Source organism: Diadema setosum (assembly GCF_964275005.1).
Source record: "Diadema setosum chromosome 20 unlocalized genomic scaffold, eeDiaSeto1 Scaffold_20_unloc_1, whole genome shotgun sequence".
In the NCBI taxonomy this organism is placed as follows: domain Eukaryota; kingdom Metazoa; phylum Echinodermata; class Echinoidea; order Diadematoida; family Diadematidae; genus Diadema; species Diadema setosum.
Window position 1 is genome coordinate 175,275 of NW_027307649.1, and position 15,252 is coordinate 190,526.

A 15,252-nucleotide genomic window follows, 5' to 3' on the forward strand; every position below is an offset into this window, starting at 1 on the left:
GGGATGATTGTTCTAATTCTTGTGGGATTCATTTAAGAGTACATTATATATCTATTGGTGTGTGAAAATTATTTGATTCAGAATGGTCTCATATTCAAGTAATATGCAGTTCAATGCCCCGTCACTGTATAGGCATGCTAACCTGGAAACATTAAACTGCACATTCATACTTGAATATGAGACCATTCTGAAGCGAATAATTTTCACACAACAATAGATATATAATGTACTTTTAAATGAATCCCACAAGGATTGGAACAATCATCCCCCAGCATACCCACTGATTCCCACTGATCAGTACTAGCCATCCCCTAAGGAAACCAAACCCAAAGAGCAATGTGGATTGAGTGAAAGCACCAACATTACACATCAGTGAAAGTTGAGGAAAATCGCACAATCAATGCAAAAGTCCCTAAATGCTTAAAGTTTTGGTGTTTTAATGACTCGATAAGAAGACTACTAGAGTTCATGATGTCATGTGTGTACAACAATATAAAGAAAATTTAAAGAGAATTCCACAAAAATCCATTTTTCATGAAATGACAAATTCCATAAACTTGATATTGACATAATTATGTTGAGGGTAGTATATTATTCCCCTTGCTTTCAGAAAGCTGTTAGTGAAGTACTCTTTCATTACGCTAGTAAAGTGGAAACATGTTGAATTTCCTCTATTAGGCCATGGGGTGAAGCTGAAAAAGAGGCTTAGAAAATGGGTTTCGTTCCAGCAACACTGGCACTACTTTCTGAATGCGGAAATGTGATGTTTTGTACATCCTAAATATACAGTAAAAAGTTCTCCTCGAAATATCCTGCAGTTTTTGCGAAAATCCATATTTTATAAACTACGACCAGCAGCCCAATACACATATCGTAATGGGGCTGCGGATTGTAGCATTTAGGATCATGACAGGGTAGTATCGCGGACAAACGTCAACCTTAAATCGAGCAAAAAATTTTCAATTTGAAGACTTACAAGTAAGGTTGAAGTATTGACAACAGGGTTCGTGCAAGGTTTGGTTCTACAAATAGTCATTTTCTGTTCGAATTGATGACTTAATATGACTAGGTCGAGAGGAATCTGGGAGAGCTACGCTGAATTGACGGTCAGCGCAGGCGCACACATCACTGCGCACAAATTTCGAATCCATTGACTGGATATGATGTCTGTGTGCGCATGCGCTGGCTGTCAATTCAGTGTAGCTCTCCCAGTTTCCTCTCGACCGAGTCACATTTAGTCATCAATTTGAACAGAAAGGAACTATTTGCAGAAGCAAACCTTGCACGAACTCTGTTATCAATACTTCAAATTTATTAATAAGTCTTCAAATTGAAATTTTATCCCGATTTTAAGTTGATATTTGTCCGCAATACAATATCCGTCATGATCCTGTATGCTACAGTTCACAGCCCCATGACGCTATGCGTATGGGGCTGCTGGCCGCAGTTATGCGTATGGGGCTGCTCGCCGCAGTATAGTTCCCATAGTGTTTCTAAGCTGAAATACATATACACATTTGTAAAGCACTGCTTTTAGCCATATACCAAGAAAAAAAAATGAAGTTTTGGTTTAATAGTTGCATTATATCTCATGTTTCAGCTTTTCCTGATGCTGGCTATGCAAAGGAGGACAAGAAGAATGAGAGAGAGAGCACTGACTGACCGTCAGAGGTCAAGGCAAATGCCTTATATTCTGTTCAAAGACATGTTATTAATCAAATGACTAATCATTCAAGGCAAAAAAAAAATTAAGAGCGTTTGTTTGTGTGTGTGTCCGCGTGCATGTGGGAGAATCTTATTGTACACACACACACAAACACACACACACCCTCACATGCACACACACATACACACACACATAGTTATGAAGATACCCAAGTGTATTACAATATTATTCTACATGCCTTGGCCATTTATCACATCAGCATCATAAAAAAAAATTATCATAAACATGAACACACACAATGATATAATACATGTATTGATCAGTGCATTACACATACACAGGTGCATAAAAACGCTGACATATTATATACACTCACACGCACACATACTAACTCATTTACACACATGAGACATTACTATTAAACAGATCATATTGTTTATCAGTAAACATGTCTTTATTTTCTTCTTCTTCTTCTTCTTCTTCTTCTTCTTCTTAAGAAGCTTTAATATATTTAGATCACATAACAATCACGTTGTTCATGAAATATTACAGTACTTTAGAAAATTTAATCTTCATAAAATTTCCTGAAGTTTTCATTGCTATCATTAGGTTGGTGGGACACTACCTCCTTTCATGTAAGATAGCTCAAAATGATAATCAATCAAATTTTCTAGTTTTAATAAATTTCCTGGAACATTCCATGGTCCAAATATCCTTGAAAGGGTGTAAAGGTTTTGAAGAATGCCAATATATAAAATAAAGGCAATATTATAGTTTACCCATTCATGAGTGAAAACTGTTGGATTCTGTATTGGAGGCAATGTGTACCTGAAAATCTTGGAGAGAATAAAACAGGTTTGGCATTAAAAATTATGATAATATTGCAATTAACTTCCAATATCAGAGGATCTGTGCAAACCTGACTCAACTTATGCACAATTTTCATTTGGCTGGTATTAGTTTTAGCAAACTGATTTTGTACTCACACCTACATTGTACTGACCTTTCTACATGAACATTCTGTTTCAGTTTTAATAATAGTTACATATCTTTTCCCCCCAGAGTGGGAGAAACAAATTTTAATCGTAGTCATTCAGTTTTATGAAAAAAACCACACTTAGGAAAACATCTTTGTTCTTAGAATAATTCAACCCTAATCAAATCATAATAGTGGGCAGAAATGTTTGCTAAAGGGCGAACAATCACATACTGAGGCAAGGAGTCAAAACATGTTGCATAAACATTGGCATTCAAAATACAGGAAGCAATCTGTATTACAAAGACATTTTATCATGCACAACTTTGGTAAGATGTCAATTCTTGAACATTAATCACATTGACCAAAGCATTTGTGCATATACAGTACATTCTGTTGTTTCTGAACTTTGCACTGAAGTTCTTTGTGTATGTGTGTGAATGTTTCAGTGGTGGATATATATTGCTCCATTTTATCAAGGACAACTTATAGTAACATGACAATGTGTTCATTCTTCAATATCAATCATATTGACCTATTTCCCTTGGCAAGTAATGAGCAGGTTGACTCTGTTGCAAATGATGCATTTTACAGGCAACACAGCTGAACCTGAAGAGCTTCCAGAAGAAAATCTTGATCTTGATGTGAGCGTCATAGGGGAGGAAACAGATGCTCCTGCTGACGGACCAGGCTCCTCCTTCAGCTTTCGTTTCCTAGCGAGATTCAGGCGTTTGCTATCTATAAACCTCTTGTAGCACGTTTCATGGAATCCTATTTAATACAATGGAGAAATGAACAGCAATGATTAGCCATTGGATTTTGTTAGGGGAAAAAAAGGCTAAACGCTAGGGGGAGGGGTTGAACGTTACACTCAATATATCATTAAATGTACGGTAGACTATTGACTGCCAATATTTGAATCTTGTAATTACCAATAGGCCCTAGTACTATGCCAGGTAATCATTAACACTTCATGATCATTGTCATCATAAGTACTTCAACTTGTACTTGCAGTGAAATTACTGATTTTAAATTACATCAACAGCTTTCAGCACCTGATCACATGCAATATCAATTATCATAATTATGAATACAACTGCCTTATCATCATTAATACTAGTAATCCTTGGCCTTTCACTATCACCACCACCCACTGCTTTATAATTTGGCTCAACATAATGGTAATCATATGTTTTAGGGAGTTTAATTGTTGAAATTATGTTATTGTCATTGTTGGTTTTTTAGACCTATTTATATCAAATATTGATAAGTTAATTTAATGAGATGCTTAATGTGTGTTTTGAGGGGGGATTCACCAATTTCGGGGTGAGAGAGACAGGATGGATTTTTAATATTAATACTCCATGGCCATGATTATGAAAATATAAATCTACATGCACTTTAGACCTTTTTCAATCCAGTCCTGTGCGTCAAGATTTTTACAAAACAATATCACCGATCAGCTACATCAACCTAACCTGGGCTGTACATAGAACAACATGTATCAGTTCATCTAGGCTACATTATAACGGCGCTATGCCATGCCAAGGTGAAATTCAAGATAATTCATCTAAAATGTAACAGACACGCTATCAAACGGCTAAGCTACTGCATTAGCGTCCATTATAACATACATAAGCAACGTTCATAACATAGCTAACGTTGTACTTGTACTACCGTAGTCATCATGCATGGTCATTAACATTACGCATATAGAGACTGCACTGCAGTGTCGACTGCTACGACTGTATGCACGTAAACTAACCTGTAAATTATCCTATGTAGGTTGCAGTCAGTCCCCCTGAGCAGCTGAGTCACTTCGTTCTGGTCTGCGATTCCACGGTCTCCCCCACTCAATTTGATCCACTCTTTGGCACACAAAATAGGTTTCGTCTATCTTAGGTTTGTCATAGCCGTGAAATTTCCAAACTTCATCGATGTTACATGCATAATATTACACGCATCTTAAAAGTTTCGGCAGAGCAGACGACGTAGACGCGTTGACAGGCTCACAGGGGGCGGCCATTTTGACTCGTAAACAAAAATTCTCGATTCGGATTGGATAACATACATCACATGATCGTTCGCGAATGAATATCGTACACGGCAAAGTGTACATATTCAGCTCCTCAGTGACAAAAAAGTTCACTGTTTCCCCGTAAATTACCAAAATACTGCAGGAGGGTTTGTGTCGAACTTTTTCCTGTAGCCTTTTTGGTTATTTGTTTACACGTAGCTGTGGAGACATTTTAGTGCCGCAGTTGTCGGAACGACAAGCGAAAAAACCAGCTCACCCCATGGCCTATATATTTTCTTAATATCGTTGTCCACAAATGATGGCATAAGCTCAAGTAGTCCATTATCCAGTGGTTCCAGCACCAAAATTTTAAAAATTCATAACTCTTGCATCTATTGTCCGATTTTCCTCAAACTTTCACTAATGTGCTCTACAAGTGTTGCTGCTTTCACTCAATCCACATTTCTCTTTGGGTTTTGGTTTTCGTTAATCATATACAGAGGGTTCAAATTTGACCAAAATCTGGAACTTAACTTCAACTTAAGCATGAATTTAATGTGAGTGATTCAGGTTTTCATATTCAAATCACCTCCAACTAAACTGTACACTATTCAGCTATCACTCATATCAATGACAGTGTTATCTGATATATAATTTTGAACTAAATTTATTAAGGATCAAAAGTGGGATTTTTTTTTTTTGGGTAACATCTAGTATTTACATATGCTTGATCTGAAGACACTTCATATATGTGTCTCGGTATTGTTGGAAATCATTGCTGTTATGGATTCATATATAGTCGGAAACTTTTTTTTTTGGTTCAATAGACTGTGAACTACAAGTTACCGGCAGAATTTAGAAATTACTTGCCTATTAAACAAACATGTTAGATAGGACGTAAATCTTCGAATACTTTTGTATTCTTGTTTATTTATTTCAATTTCACATTCTCTTTTTGTTTTGAAAGGGGCTTGGGGAGAGGTGGCAGTATCAAATTTGATTTGCAATATTCTAAGTTGTTGATTTCTTCCACATCTTTTGTGTGAGTAGAACATTGTCATTGTCACTGTCCACATACCATGACCCACTCCCACACTCACACCCACTCACATAACTGCCAGGAAACGATACGGAACAGACGAGTGTGGATCTTCCTCTCTGCAATCCGGCATTTCAATAATCATTCTGCACGGAGTCAATGTGGACACCCTTCTACAACGGACCATGACCTTTCCCATTTTTCGGTGCTATAGACAATTCCATACAGGATTGAATCGACGGGGATTTCCAACATTATCTCGACGCATTCCATCCTATTAGCAAATGTGGTATACATCCTTTTATTTGTGCATGCAATAAAGCGCCAACCATTTTGTATGTTCGTTGAGTAGGGGAGAGAGCACAACTGCTATAAAGCCCCAAACAATTCGGTGGTAGCCGAGAGTGCGTTTGTGTCAACGATTTCTTGTGTTAATGAAAGACGTCTTAGCAGCCATCTCCACAAGTTTTGATCATAAAGATCTATCAGTCTGAAGCCAGGTGTGTCAACGTATTGGAATTATAGTATGTACAATATGGCGGCTTACCAGGACGCGATAGCTCGTCAACTTGAATGTCCCGTATGCATGGAAACATTCAAAGAAGCAAAGGACCTGTCATGTGGACACACATTTTGCAAAAAGTGCATAGCTGCTTTAGCTAATGGTAGATGTAGGATTGTTTGCCCAGAATGTCGCCAAATGACGTTTATCGAAAGAAATTTGGGAATATCCAAGCTAAAGTCGAATATCTTGGCCAATAGGATGGTCGAGGCACTGAAGAATAAGGATGCCACCGTTGATCACAGAGTTAGACCTACAAAGGAGACAGGACCAGTTTGCCAGAAGCATCAACCTAATCTCATGAAGTATTTTTGCGAAAAATGCCAGGAACTCATCTGCAGCGAGTGTTCGATGGAAAATCACTACAGCCACAGTGTTACGCCAGCGAAGCCAGTTGTCTTAACCAAGGCAATGCAAAGGATTCTTGACAACAGTGATGAAATCAAGCAGATGATCAATGATCTGCAACAGAAATACCCTACTGGATGCTCTCTACTGGAATCACCTGCCAGAAACAGCAAGAGCAAATTCGACGAGTCGTTCAGATCACTTGCGATCCTCCAGCGCAAATTTACCGGTAAATTGCAGAAGGTGAAGACAGAGGAACTGGCTAAATTTTCTAAATCTCACCAGCGAGGAAAGGAAATGTTAGCTCGTGGCAATGAGGTGGAAATCATCACAAACTACCAGCAGTGGTCAGAAGAGATGAAGGCTAATGACCTAAGAGGGTCGATGATCCCGAATATGGACGTAGAGTTTAGAGCTATTGAAGACAAAGCTCACACTTGCCTTACTCACCTCAGAAAACTTGAAGCAGTGTTGTCAGGTAAGAAGAAAAACAAAAGGGCAATATGCTTCAATAATTCGCACAATGTGAAGTCTTTAAGTATCGTGCAACACAAGTTTAATCATTATTGAAATGCTGTGCGAGTCGTTTCTCTTTGTCATAGATAGCCCAAATCCAAATTACCTATAGTCTTTCGGAAAACATTTTCTCAGATAAGATCATCTAAACTTAGAAGGTAATTATACGTTAAGATAAAGGAGAAAGGTAAATTATGTAAATCTTACCAGGAAGGAAGGGGTTCGTTAGTCCGTGGTACTAGGTATTCCAAGAAAAAAAAAATCTCATTTTGGATCCTTGAAAAACTGTATATAAGATAACACTGATATTGATATAAGCTCTTGCTCAATAGTGTACGATTTAGAAATGAAAGCAAAAAATAGTTTCATTAAATTCAAGATTTATTTTGAACTTATTGTTCAGATTTTGCTTTATTTTAACCCTCTGTACAAAACTTTAACTTTGCACAGTGGTCAATTGGTGAGTATGGGAGTTTGTGGTTAACACCCAGACAATGGTCCTGAACAATGGCTATGCTAGGGTGTGAATACTAGGTTACATTCATGAGAAATTCCACTGTCACAGCTAGTCTTTATTCATTCTGAAATGTAGTGTATGCAAGCACATGAAAACATGTGCTTACTATTTTTCATATGTATGCATTTACCCTTTATCATGAATTCAGACTATCAGTGCCCATGGCAATCCATCATGAATTATCATGTAGGCCTCCTACCTTGGAGCAAGAGTCCAGATAGTCAGTAGAGCTCTGAAAAGGTGGTATTCGTGGTATTCATGTCTATTTATTGTTCAGGATCACTGTAAGCACACACTCACATACACATCATTGGTTCCTGTGCAAAGTTCAGTCTTGAACAGAGGGTTCAAATTTGACCAAAATATGGAACTTAACTTTAAGATTAATCATGAATTTAATGAAAGTGATTCATGCTTTCGTATTCAAATCACCTCCCACTAAATTGTACACAATTCAGCTATAACTCATATGAATGTCAGTGTTATCTGATATATAGTTTACCATGTAATTAAGGATCAAAAGTGGGAAATGTTTTAACAATTCGTATATATACAGTATGCCCCCGAAAAACTGTAATCATATTCTTAATATATAGCACCTGAGCTCTATTTCACAGAAAAACCCATTCAATTTGGTTCAGTAGTCACAGAGAAATGTGGATTGTTGTAAAACATGTCATGGGACTGATTTTTCCAAGTTTTGCACTCTGATGCTCTTGGAACTGCAAACTAGATTTGGAATTTGTCAAGACTGACAAATTAGGTGATCCGATAAATAAATGATGTGAGATTCTCATTGAAGAAAAAGGGAATCAAACCTGACTACAGATTTAAAATGGAAATAGCATATGTTTTGACCTTTGACCCCACTTTTCACACCCAAGATGGCATCTGAGCAAAAGTTTGTTATCTATGAAATGATTCATGCGACATGGTCTATACATGTGCAAAATATGTCAAAGATAGGACAATTAGTTACCAAGATACAGGACGAAGAAACATTTATGACCTTTGACCCTAATGTACCTACAAAAGACGGTGTCTGATGAATTGATTGTTATTTTATGAAATGATGTGCATGACATGGACTAAGCATGTGCAAAATGTGGGGTGAAAGGGCGTGTTTTTGTTGAGCTATTGCAAAGAAAGTCACATTATTGAGACAGACATATCTCCCGACGTTGAAGCTAAGCGTCAATTTCAAGCAGGTCTTTGGACGTCATCCCGACTTTCAATAAAAATATGGATCACATGAACGATAGCCAAAAGTTTCATCTACAACATATTAAAATCTGGTAGAAATTTACTGAAGGATAAATTAGCTAGTGCTCAATAAAGACAGTCATGTTATTTTTCATTTCCAGAAAAAAATGTACTCCCATAGAGATAATACCTCATTTGCACAGCCAAAATTGCGTCCGACCAAAGCGTCGTTATTTTACAAAATGATCCATCTATTGAGGTCCATGTGTGTGCAAAATATGATGGTGATACCATATACACTAATGAGATTGAAGAATGAAGTACATATTTGACATTTGAACCCACGTTACTCAGCCAAGATGGCGTCTGAGCAAAAAAAAAAAAAAATTGTGAAATAATTCTTGCAACATGTTCCTTACGTGTGCAAAATTTGGGAAAGATAGGACTTGTATTTACCAAGATACAGGATTAAACACTTTTGACATTTGACCCTAATTTACCTACCCAAGATGGTGTCGGAGGAAGTAGTTGTTATTTAATGAAATGATGTTCGTAACATGAACTAAACATGTGCAAAATATGGGATTGATAGCCATTGTTTTTGTTGATCTATTGCAAAGAAAGTGAAAGAAAGAAAGTAAAATAAAAAAAGTTGTATTGTATAGAAATTTGAAGGAGACGCATAAAAAAATCAGAAAAAGATAAAGCTAGGAAGGGAGAATAAGACTAACAAAAAAAAAAGAAGAAGGAAAAAGTGTTAAGAAAAAGCAAAAAGCAGGGGTGAGCCTCAAACCTGGGACCTTTAGATTAAAAATCGGATGCTCTATCCACTGAGCTATTTCATCGAAGCCAAATGCCAGTTTTAACCAAGTTTTTCGACGTGATCCCAACCTTGTATGAAGAAAAAGGAGGGCACATTTTATACTACTCCAAAGTCTCAGCTACAACATATTAAAATCTGGGAGAAATTCACCAAAGGATAAGTGAGCTAGGGCTCGAAAAAGGTAGTCACGTCAATTTTCATTTCCACTCCCATAGAGACATCACGTAAACTGGTCAAATTTGGCAAGGTCACTTTCAATCCGTTTTTACGAGAGGTTGCCGTCATCCAATCAAAATTTTGACACACACTTATGAAAGAGCATTTAATAAGCTACAACATGCTGAAATCTGGGTGAAAATTGTCGATGGATAAGTGAGATACGCTCGAGTAAACTTGAAATTTGATGACGTCATTTTGAAAATTTACTTTTTTTTTATTTTGTTGAGAAATTTGATATCTTTTAATCATTTTTCCAACATCGCCAAACAATTAAATGACATGTACAACTCATCAGCTTTCAGAATATGTAAGGAAGGGGGGGGGGGAACGGTCACCGTCCATCCTGACGAGTAAAGTCATATTTAAAATTGGCGGTTTTTTGGCATAGTTGCACTGTATTTCGCCATTGACGCGCGCGCGGAATTTCAACATTGACGGACCCGTATGACTTCATATGGAGTCGGATTTACTTGAAACTTGGTAGAATAATTCCTTTACATTTCAGACATGCGATGCATGTGAAAAAACGGGAAATTTCTATTGTATACGAGCTGGGCGTGCGTATATGCGTGCGCGCGTACGCGTCCGTCCATTTTTTTTTTCATTTTTTTTGTGGAAAAATGCTCCAAATGATCTGAAGCGTGTGAAAAAAAATATTGAGCTCGATTGGACCATGTCGACATTTCAACATGCGCGTACACGTATATGGTGTAGAGATGAATTTTGAGAATATGAGTAGAAAGAGCTTGACTTGAATTATGTGAGACGTAAATTTCATTGAGAAATTCCATTCAATTAATGAGATATGAATGAGAATGTGATTTCAGATAATGACGTCATAGTGACGTCACGGTCGACTGATCACAATGATTTTATTAGATATGTCGTCTTTTGGACATGATACATATAATGGTATAATTTTGAAATTTTCTGAGTTAACGTCTGCAAAACTTTCGAGGAGAAATAAAGAAGGAGAAGAAAAACAAAGAATCAGTACAGATACAGAAGGTGATCTGAGAGGATACTCGGATCACCTAATTAATGTGTGAACAGAATGGTCAGAACTTAGAGGGAAAGGATTCCTGGCATGCTCTACAGAAATCCTTATTTCTCTTTGACCACTGAAGAAAATCAGAAGGGGTTTTCTGTAAGATGTGGGCAATGAGTGATAGTTCCATCCCCGAAATTGTAATTGGATTGATTACATAATTCACTTTTTTAAAGTTAACATTGCGGAGGGTATCGTTGTAGTTTTTTTTGGGGGACAATTGTCATACGGTACACATACGTACGTGGAGCACAGTGATGGCTAACTATACACAGCCCAGTCGCTGTACGTAGGTACGTAGCGACAGGGCTGTACAGTCGGGACCACCAACCACGAAGAGAGTTCAACGATTGCATTGCGATCGGCTTGAATTTTGATACTTTAGATCATTTTTGTCACCTCAAACTCATCTAATACAATCTTCAATAATGAGACTCTATATCTATGCTATCAATATTCAAATTCACGTTATGCAACTTACCGAAATTGATGATTATAGCCAGCATGTCCAAACGGTACATCATCTTTCACGCCAGGCCAATTTTATTATCGGGAGGTCACGTGATGTGAATGCCCTTTCAAAAGGTCGCGCTGTCGACCGTGTGCTGCTACGAAGCAGCGCACGCACGCATAAGATCTCTCCGCAGCAGACGACGTTGGGCAGTACGCATGCGCATAATTCGCAGAGGTCAAGGCGTCATTTTGAATTGTGCAACGATGAATCCCGACGGTCAGGAATTGGGCCAGAGAGTGTCATTTTTTTTTTTGTTCCAAGGACTTATCGCGAGGGCTCTCTATGGACCCGTTATGGAGAACAATGCTTCTGTAATACAAGCATGTATTTAAAGTCTTAATGAGAAGAAACGTATACATTTTCATAAGTTTCGTAGTTGTGTTGAGGTTCCCCACTTTGAAGCTGCATGCCTCGACTGTCACACGTTGTATTCGCACACAGCGTGCTAACAGAGTCTGGTCGGGCTAGATGGCGATTACTAGCTCGTCTATAGCGAGCGTATCACGACCTCTATGTTTTTGCATCTCATTTTCAATTTGTCTAGATGTTATCCACGGACTGTGTAGCCACACTTGCGCAGCCTAGTTCCTAGTTGAGGGGATGTTTTTAGTTTCAGTTTGGTCTTTTTTACTTGTTCGCATTTTGGTATCCAGAGTGACGAACTAGGCAGAGCCGTATAGACTGCAATTTTCTCGATTTTCTTTATCCGTCCATTATTTTCATCATGTAAATATCAACTATCTACACCTCATGCACTTACCAGGGACTGACTACCATATAACGTAAGTGGGAACTGCTGTCTCATCACCATTTTTAATGCCGAGTCTTTCTACTCTGCAAACTCTTGCCTCATTGTCGTTATGCATTGGTCCCAGTGATTGAAGTTGATGTGTGGTTCCGCGGTGAAATCTGCAGATCCCTGCTACACTGTACCACGCCGCGCACGCCCGCCATCTTGCCCTCTAGAACCTATACGACTTCTCTGTACCGTTGTGTATCCTTGCTTTCCCTGTGACCCATGCAGGGCCGGCGCAGCGTTTTCAAAAGTGTGGGGCCCACTTCCGGGTTTCATGAGCTAACAAGCAAAAAAAAAAAAAAAAAAAAAAGGGTCATCAACTCATTCTCTCCCCTTCCATTTCCGGGTGTTTTCACCTGACAAGCAAAAAAAAAAAAAAAAAAAAAAGGGTCTTCAGAGAAAAAAACATAATCTTACCGCACTTCAAGATCTCTATCTATTTCTATTTTAGTGCCACTTACGTAGGCCTACTTCAGGGTTAAAAAAAAGTGTGGGGGCCCAAAGTGATGTGACCTTATGTATTCCTGTGTATGGTGCACAAGAAGAGTGGGGCCCGAGCCCCCACGGCCCCCACGGCTGCGCCGGCCATGCCATGTATCAGTCGTCATCATGCCTTCAACCAAGAAATCTGCTGATCTATCAATTGCTACTGTCGTAGACGAACTTCTGGGAAGTAAATGACGGATTTCTTGCCAAAAATCCATGAGATCATCAAAACAGTAGTCAAGGAGGTTGTTGAGGCGACGTCAAAATCATTCTCTGACGACATAGAAATGAACACCGGCCAGATACATGACCTACAAGTACAACTGCAGGAGAAAAGATAGGAGATCGACCAAGCGCGCCGGAACACTTCTGTTTTTTATTTTTTTTATTTTATTTTTTTTTTTAGGGGGGGGGGCAAAATCTCAACGGGGGCACATTTATGTGACGATGTGAGATCCTCGGCGCGGGAGCGAAGCGAGTGAGCGGGGGGGGGGGGGGTGTTGAAAGGGGGATACCCCCTCCACTGTAGGGAGTTTTTGTAAAACAGGGTACAAAAGTCGCGTTTATAGACCATTTAAAAGCAAATTTCTAAGAAATTAAACATACAGTGAAAAATAATCAGTGCGAAGGACTATGATTATTACATACGGGAGTACATAATAATGTGATTGTGTGAGATCCTCGGCGAGGGAGCGAAGCGACCGAGTGGGGAAGGGTGTGGGAGGGGGATACCCTCTCCCACGGTAGGGACTTTTTGTAAAAACAGAGTATAAAAGTCGCGTTTATAGAGAATTTAAAGCAAATTTCTAGGGAATCAACATATTGAAAAAATCAGTTGGAAGGACAATGATCATAACATACGGGAGTACATTAATAATGTCATGGTGCGAGATCCTCGGCGAGGGACCGAAGCGACCGAGCGGGGGGAGGGTGTGGGAGGGGGGATACCACGGTAGGGACTTTTTGTAAAAACAGAGTATAAAAGTCGCGTTTATAGAACATTTAAAAGCATATTTCTAGGGAATTAACATATTGAAAAAAAATCAGTTGGAAGGACTATGATCTTAACATACGGGGGTATATTATGTGATGGTGTGAGATCCTCGTCGAGGGAGCGAAGCGACCGAGCTGGGGTCGGGACTTTTTGTAAAAACAGAGTATAAAAGTCGCTTTTATAGAACATTTTAAATTAAATTTCTGAGGAATTAAACATAGTAAAAGAAATCAGTGCGAAGGACTATGATAACTTATGAAAACTGTTCATTTTACTATAAGTACGGGCAGAACGAGCGAGCCACTTTTACTTTGCAATTTATCTGAAATGTACTAATTAAAAGCTTAAAGGTGATCGCATCGTTAAACAATAAAAAATATTCTTATACTGCTAGAAAGCAAAGAAGAAAATGAAATGTGTAAGGTTTACTAAAGGTATGTTTCAGCGGGCACACTCGAGGACACAAGGCTACCATCTATACACTAAATTTACTCATAAGTTACTATTAGTGTATAGATACAATAATGTATGTTGTTAGTGTATTATAATTTTCGCTCCGTTAGGAGCGAAAATTTTGCATTTCCAGTTACGAAATTACAACATTTAGACAAGAAATATGCCTTTATTGTTCATTTTGGTCTTTAAATCAGTGATTAATTATTTGTTACAGGGGGCACTTGGGGGGGGGGGGCAAAAACTCGTTTTGCCCCCCAACATTTTGTTTGGGGGGGGGGGGCAAGTGCCACCCCTGCCCCCCCCCCCCCGCTTCCGGCGCCCTTGAGATCGACTCCCTGTCATCCCAGTTGACATCTTGTGAACACGTACTGGCTCTCTTCTTCGGAACATCAACTACATGACCTGCAACAGCATTCGAGAAGGAATTCACTTCGAATCTTCGGCTTAAAGGAATCTCGTAGTGAATCAACTGAACAGCTGGCCCTAGGTGTACTCCCTGAGCGTCTAATTCTGGAGGTCTCTGCGACAGACATCGACAGATGTCATCGTGTAGGCAAGACGCAAGATGGCAAGCACCGCGGCGGTATCCTCGTGAAATTCTGCAGCTACAAGACACGGAGCAAGGTAATCACTGCTAGAAGGAAGCTCAAGGGCAGTGGTATCTCGATCCAAGAGGACCTGACAGCCAGAAATCAAGAGCTCTACAGGAAAGTTTACACAAGCAAGAAGGTCGCGAGCGCATGGACATCTGATGGCAGAATCTTCGCACAACTGAAGACACAACGGGGTCAGCCATCTCCAAGACCATGTGTTATCTCCTAAGCCAGCGACTGTACTCGTTTACAGTTGTAATGTATGATGCCCTGAATGGTTGACCTTGTACATAATCGCGTATTGTGTTTTGTGCTCTTATGTCATGTCATTACTCTTATTTTTTACATGTATTGATTTTAGATTGTATCAGTAAGGGTCCTGACGTACATGTAGATCCCTGGCAAGTGTCTTTTTATGCCTATTCTACAGCAAATTTTGAGCTCTTTTACAAGCTTTAATTAGTCTGTGTTCATTAATT

General features: G+C 38.9%; 1 protein-coding gene across 1 annotated transcript; it reads left to right on the top strand.

Moving 5' to 3' along the window:
* The first annotated feature begins 6,398 nt into the window (after window positions 1–6,398).
* On the top strand, window positions 6,399–15,002 carry LOC140245672 (uncharacterized). Its single transcript, XM_072325218.1, has 2 exons — window positions 6,399–7,086; window positions 14,710–15,002. Exons 1-2 carry the CDS (start codon window positions 6,399–6,401, stop codon window positions 15,000–15,002), a joined length of 981 nt encoding a protein of 326 aa, XP_072181319.1.
* Window positions 15,003–15,252: the final 250 nt, after the last annotated feature.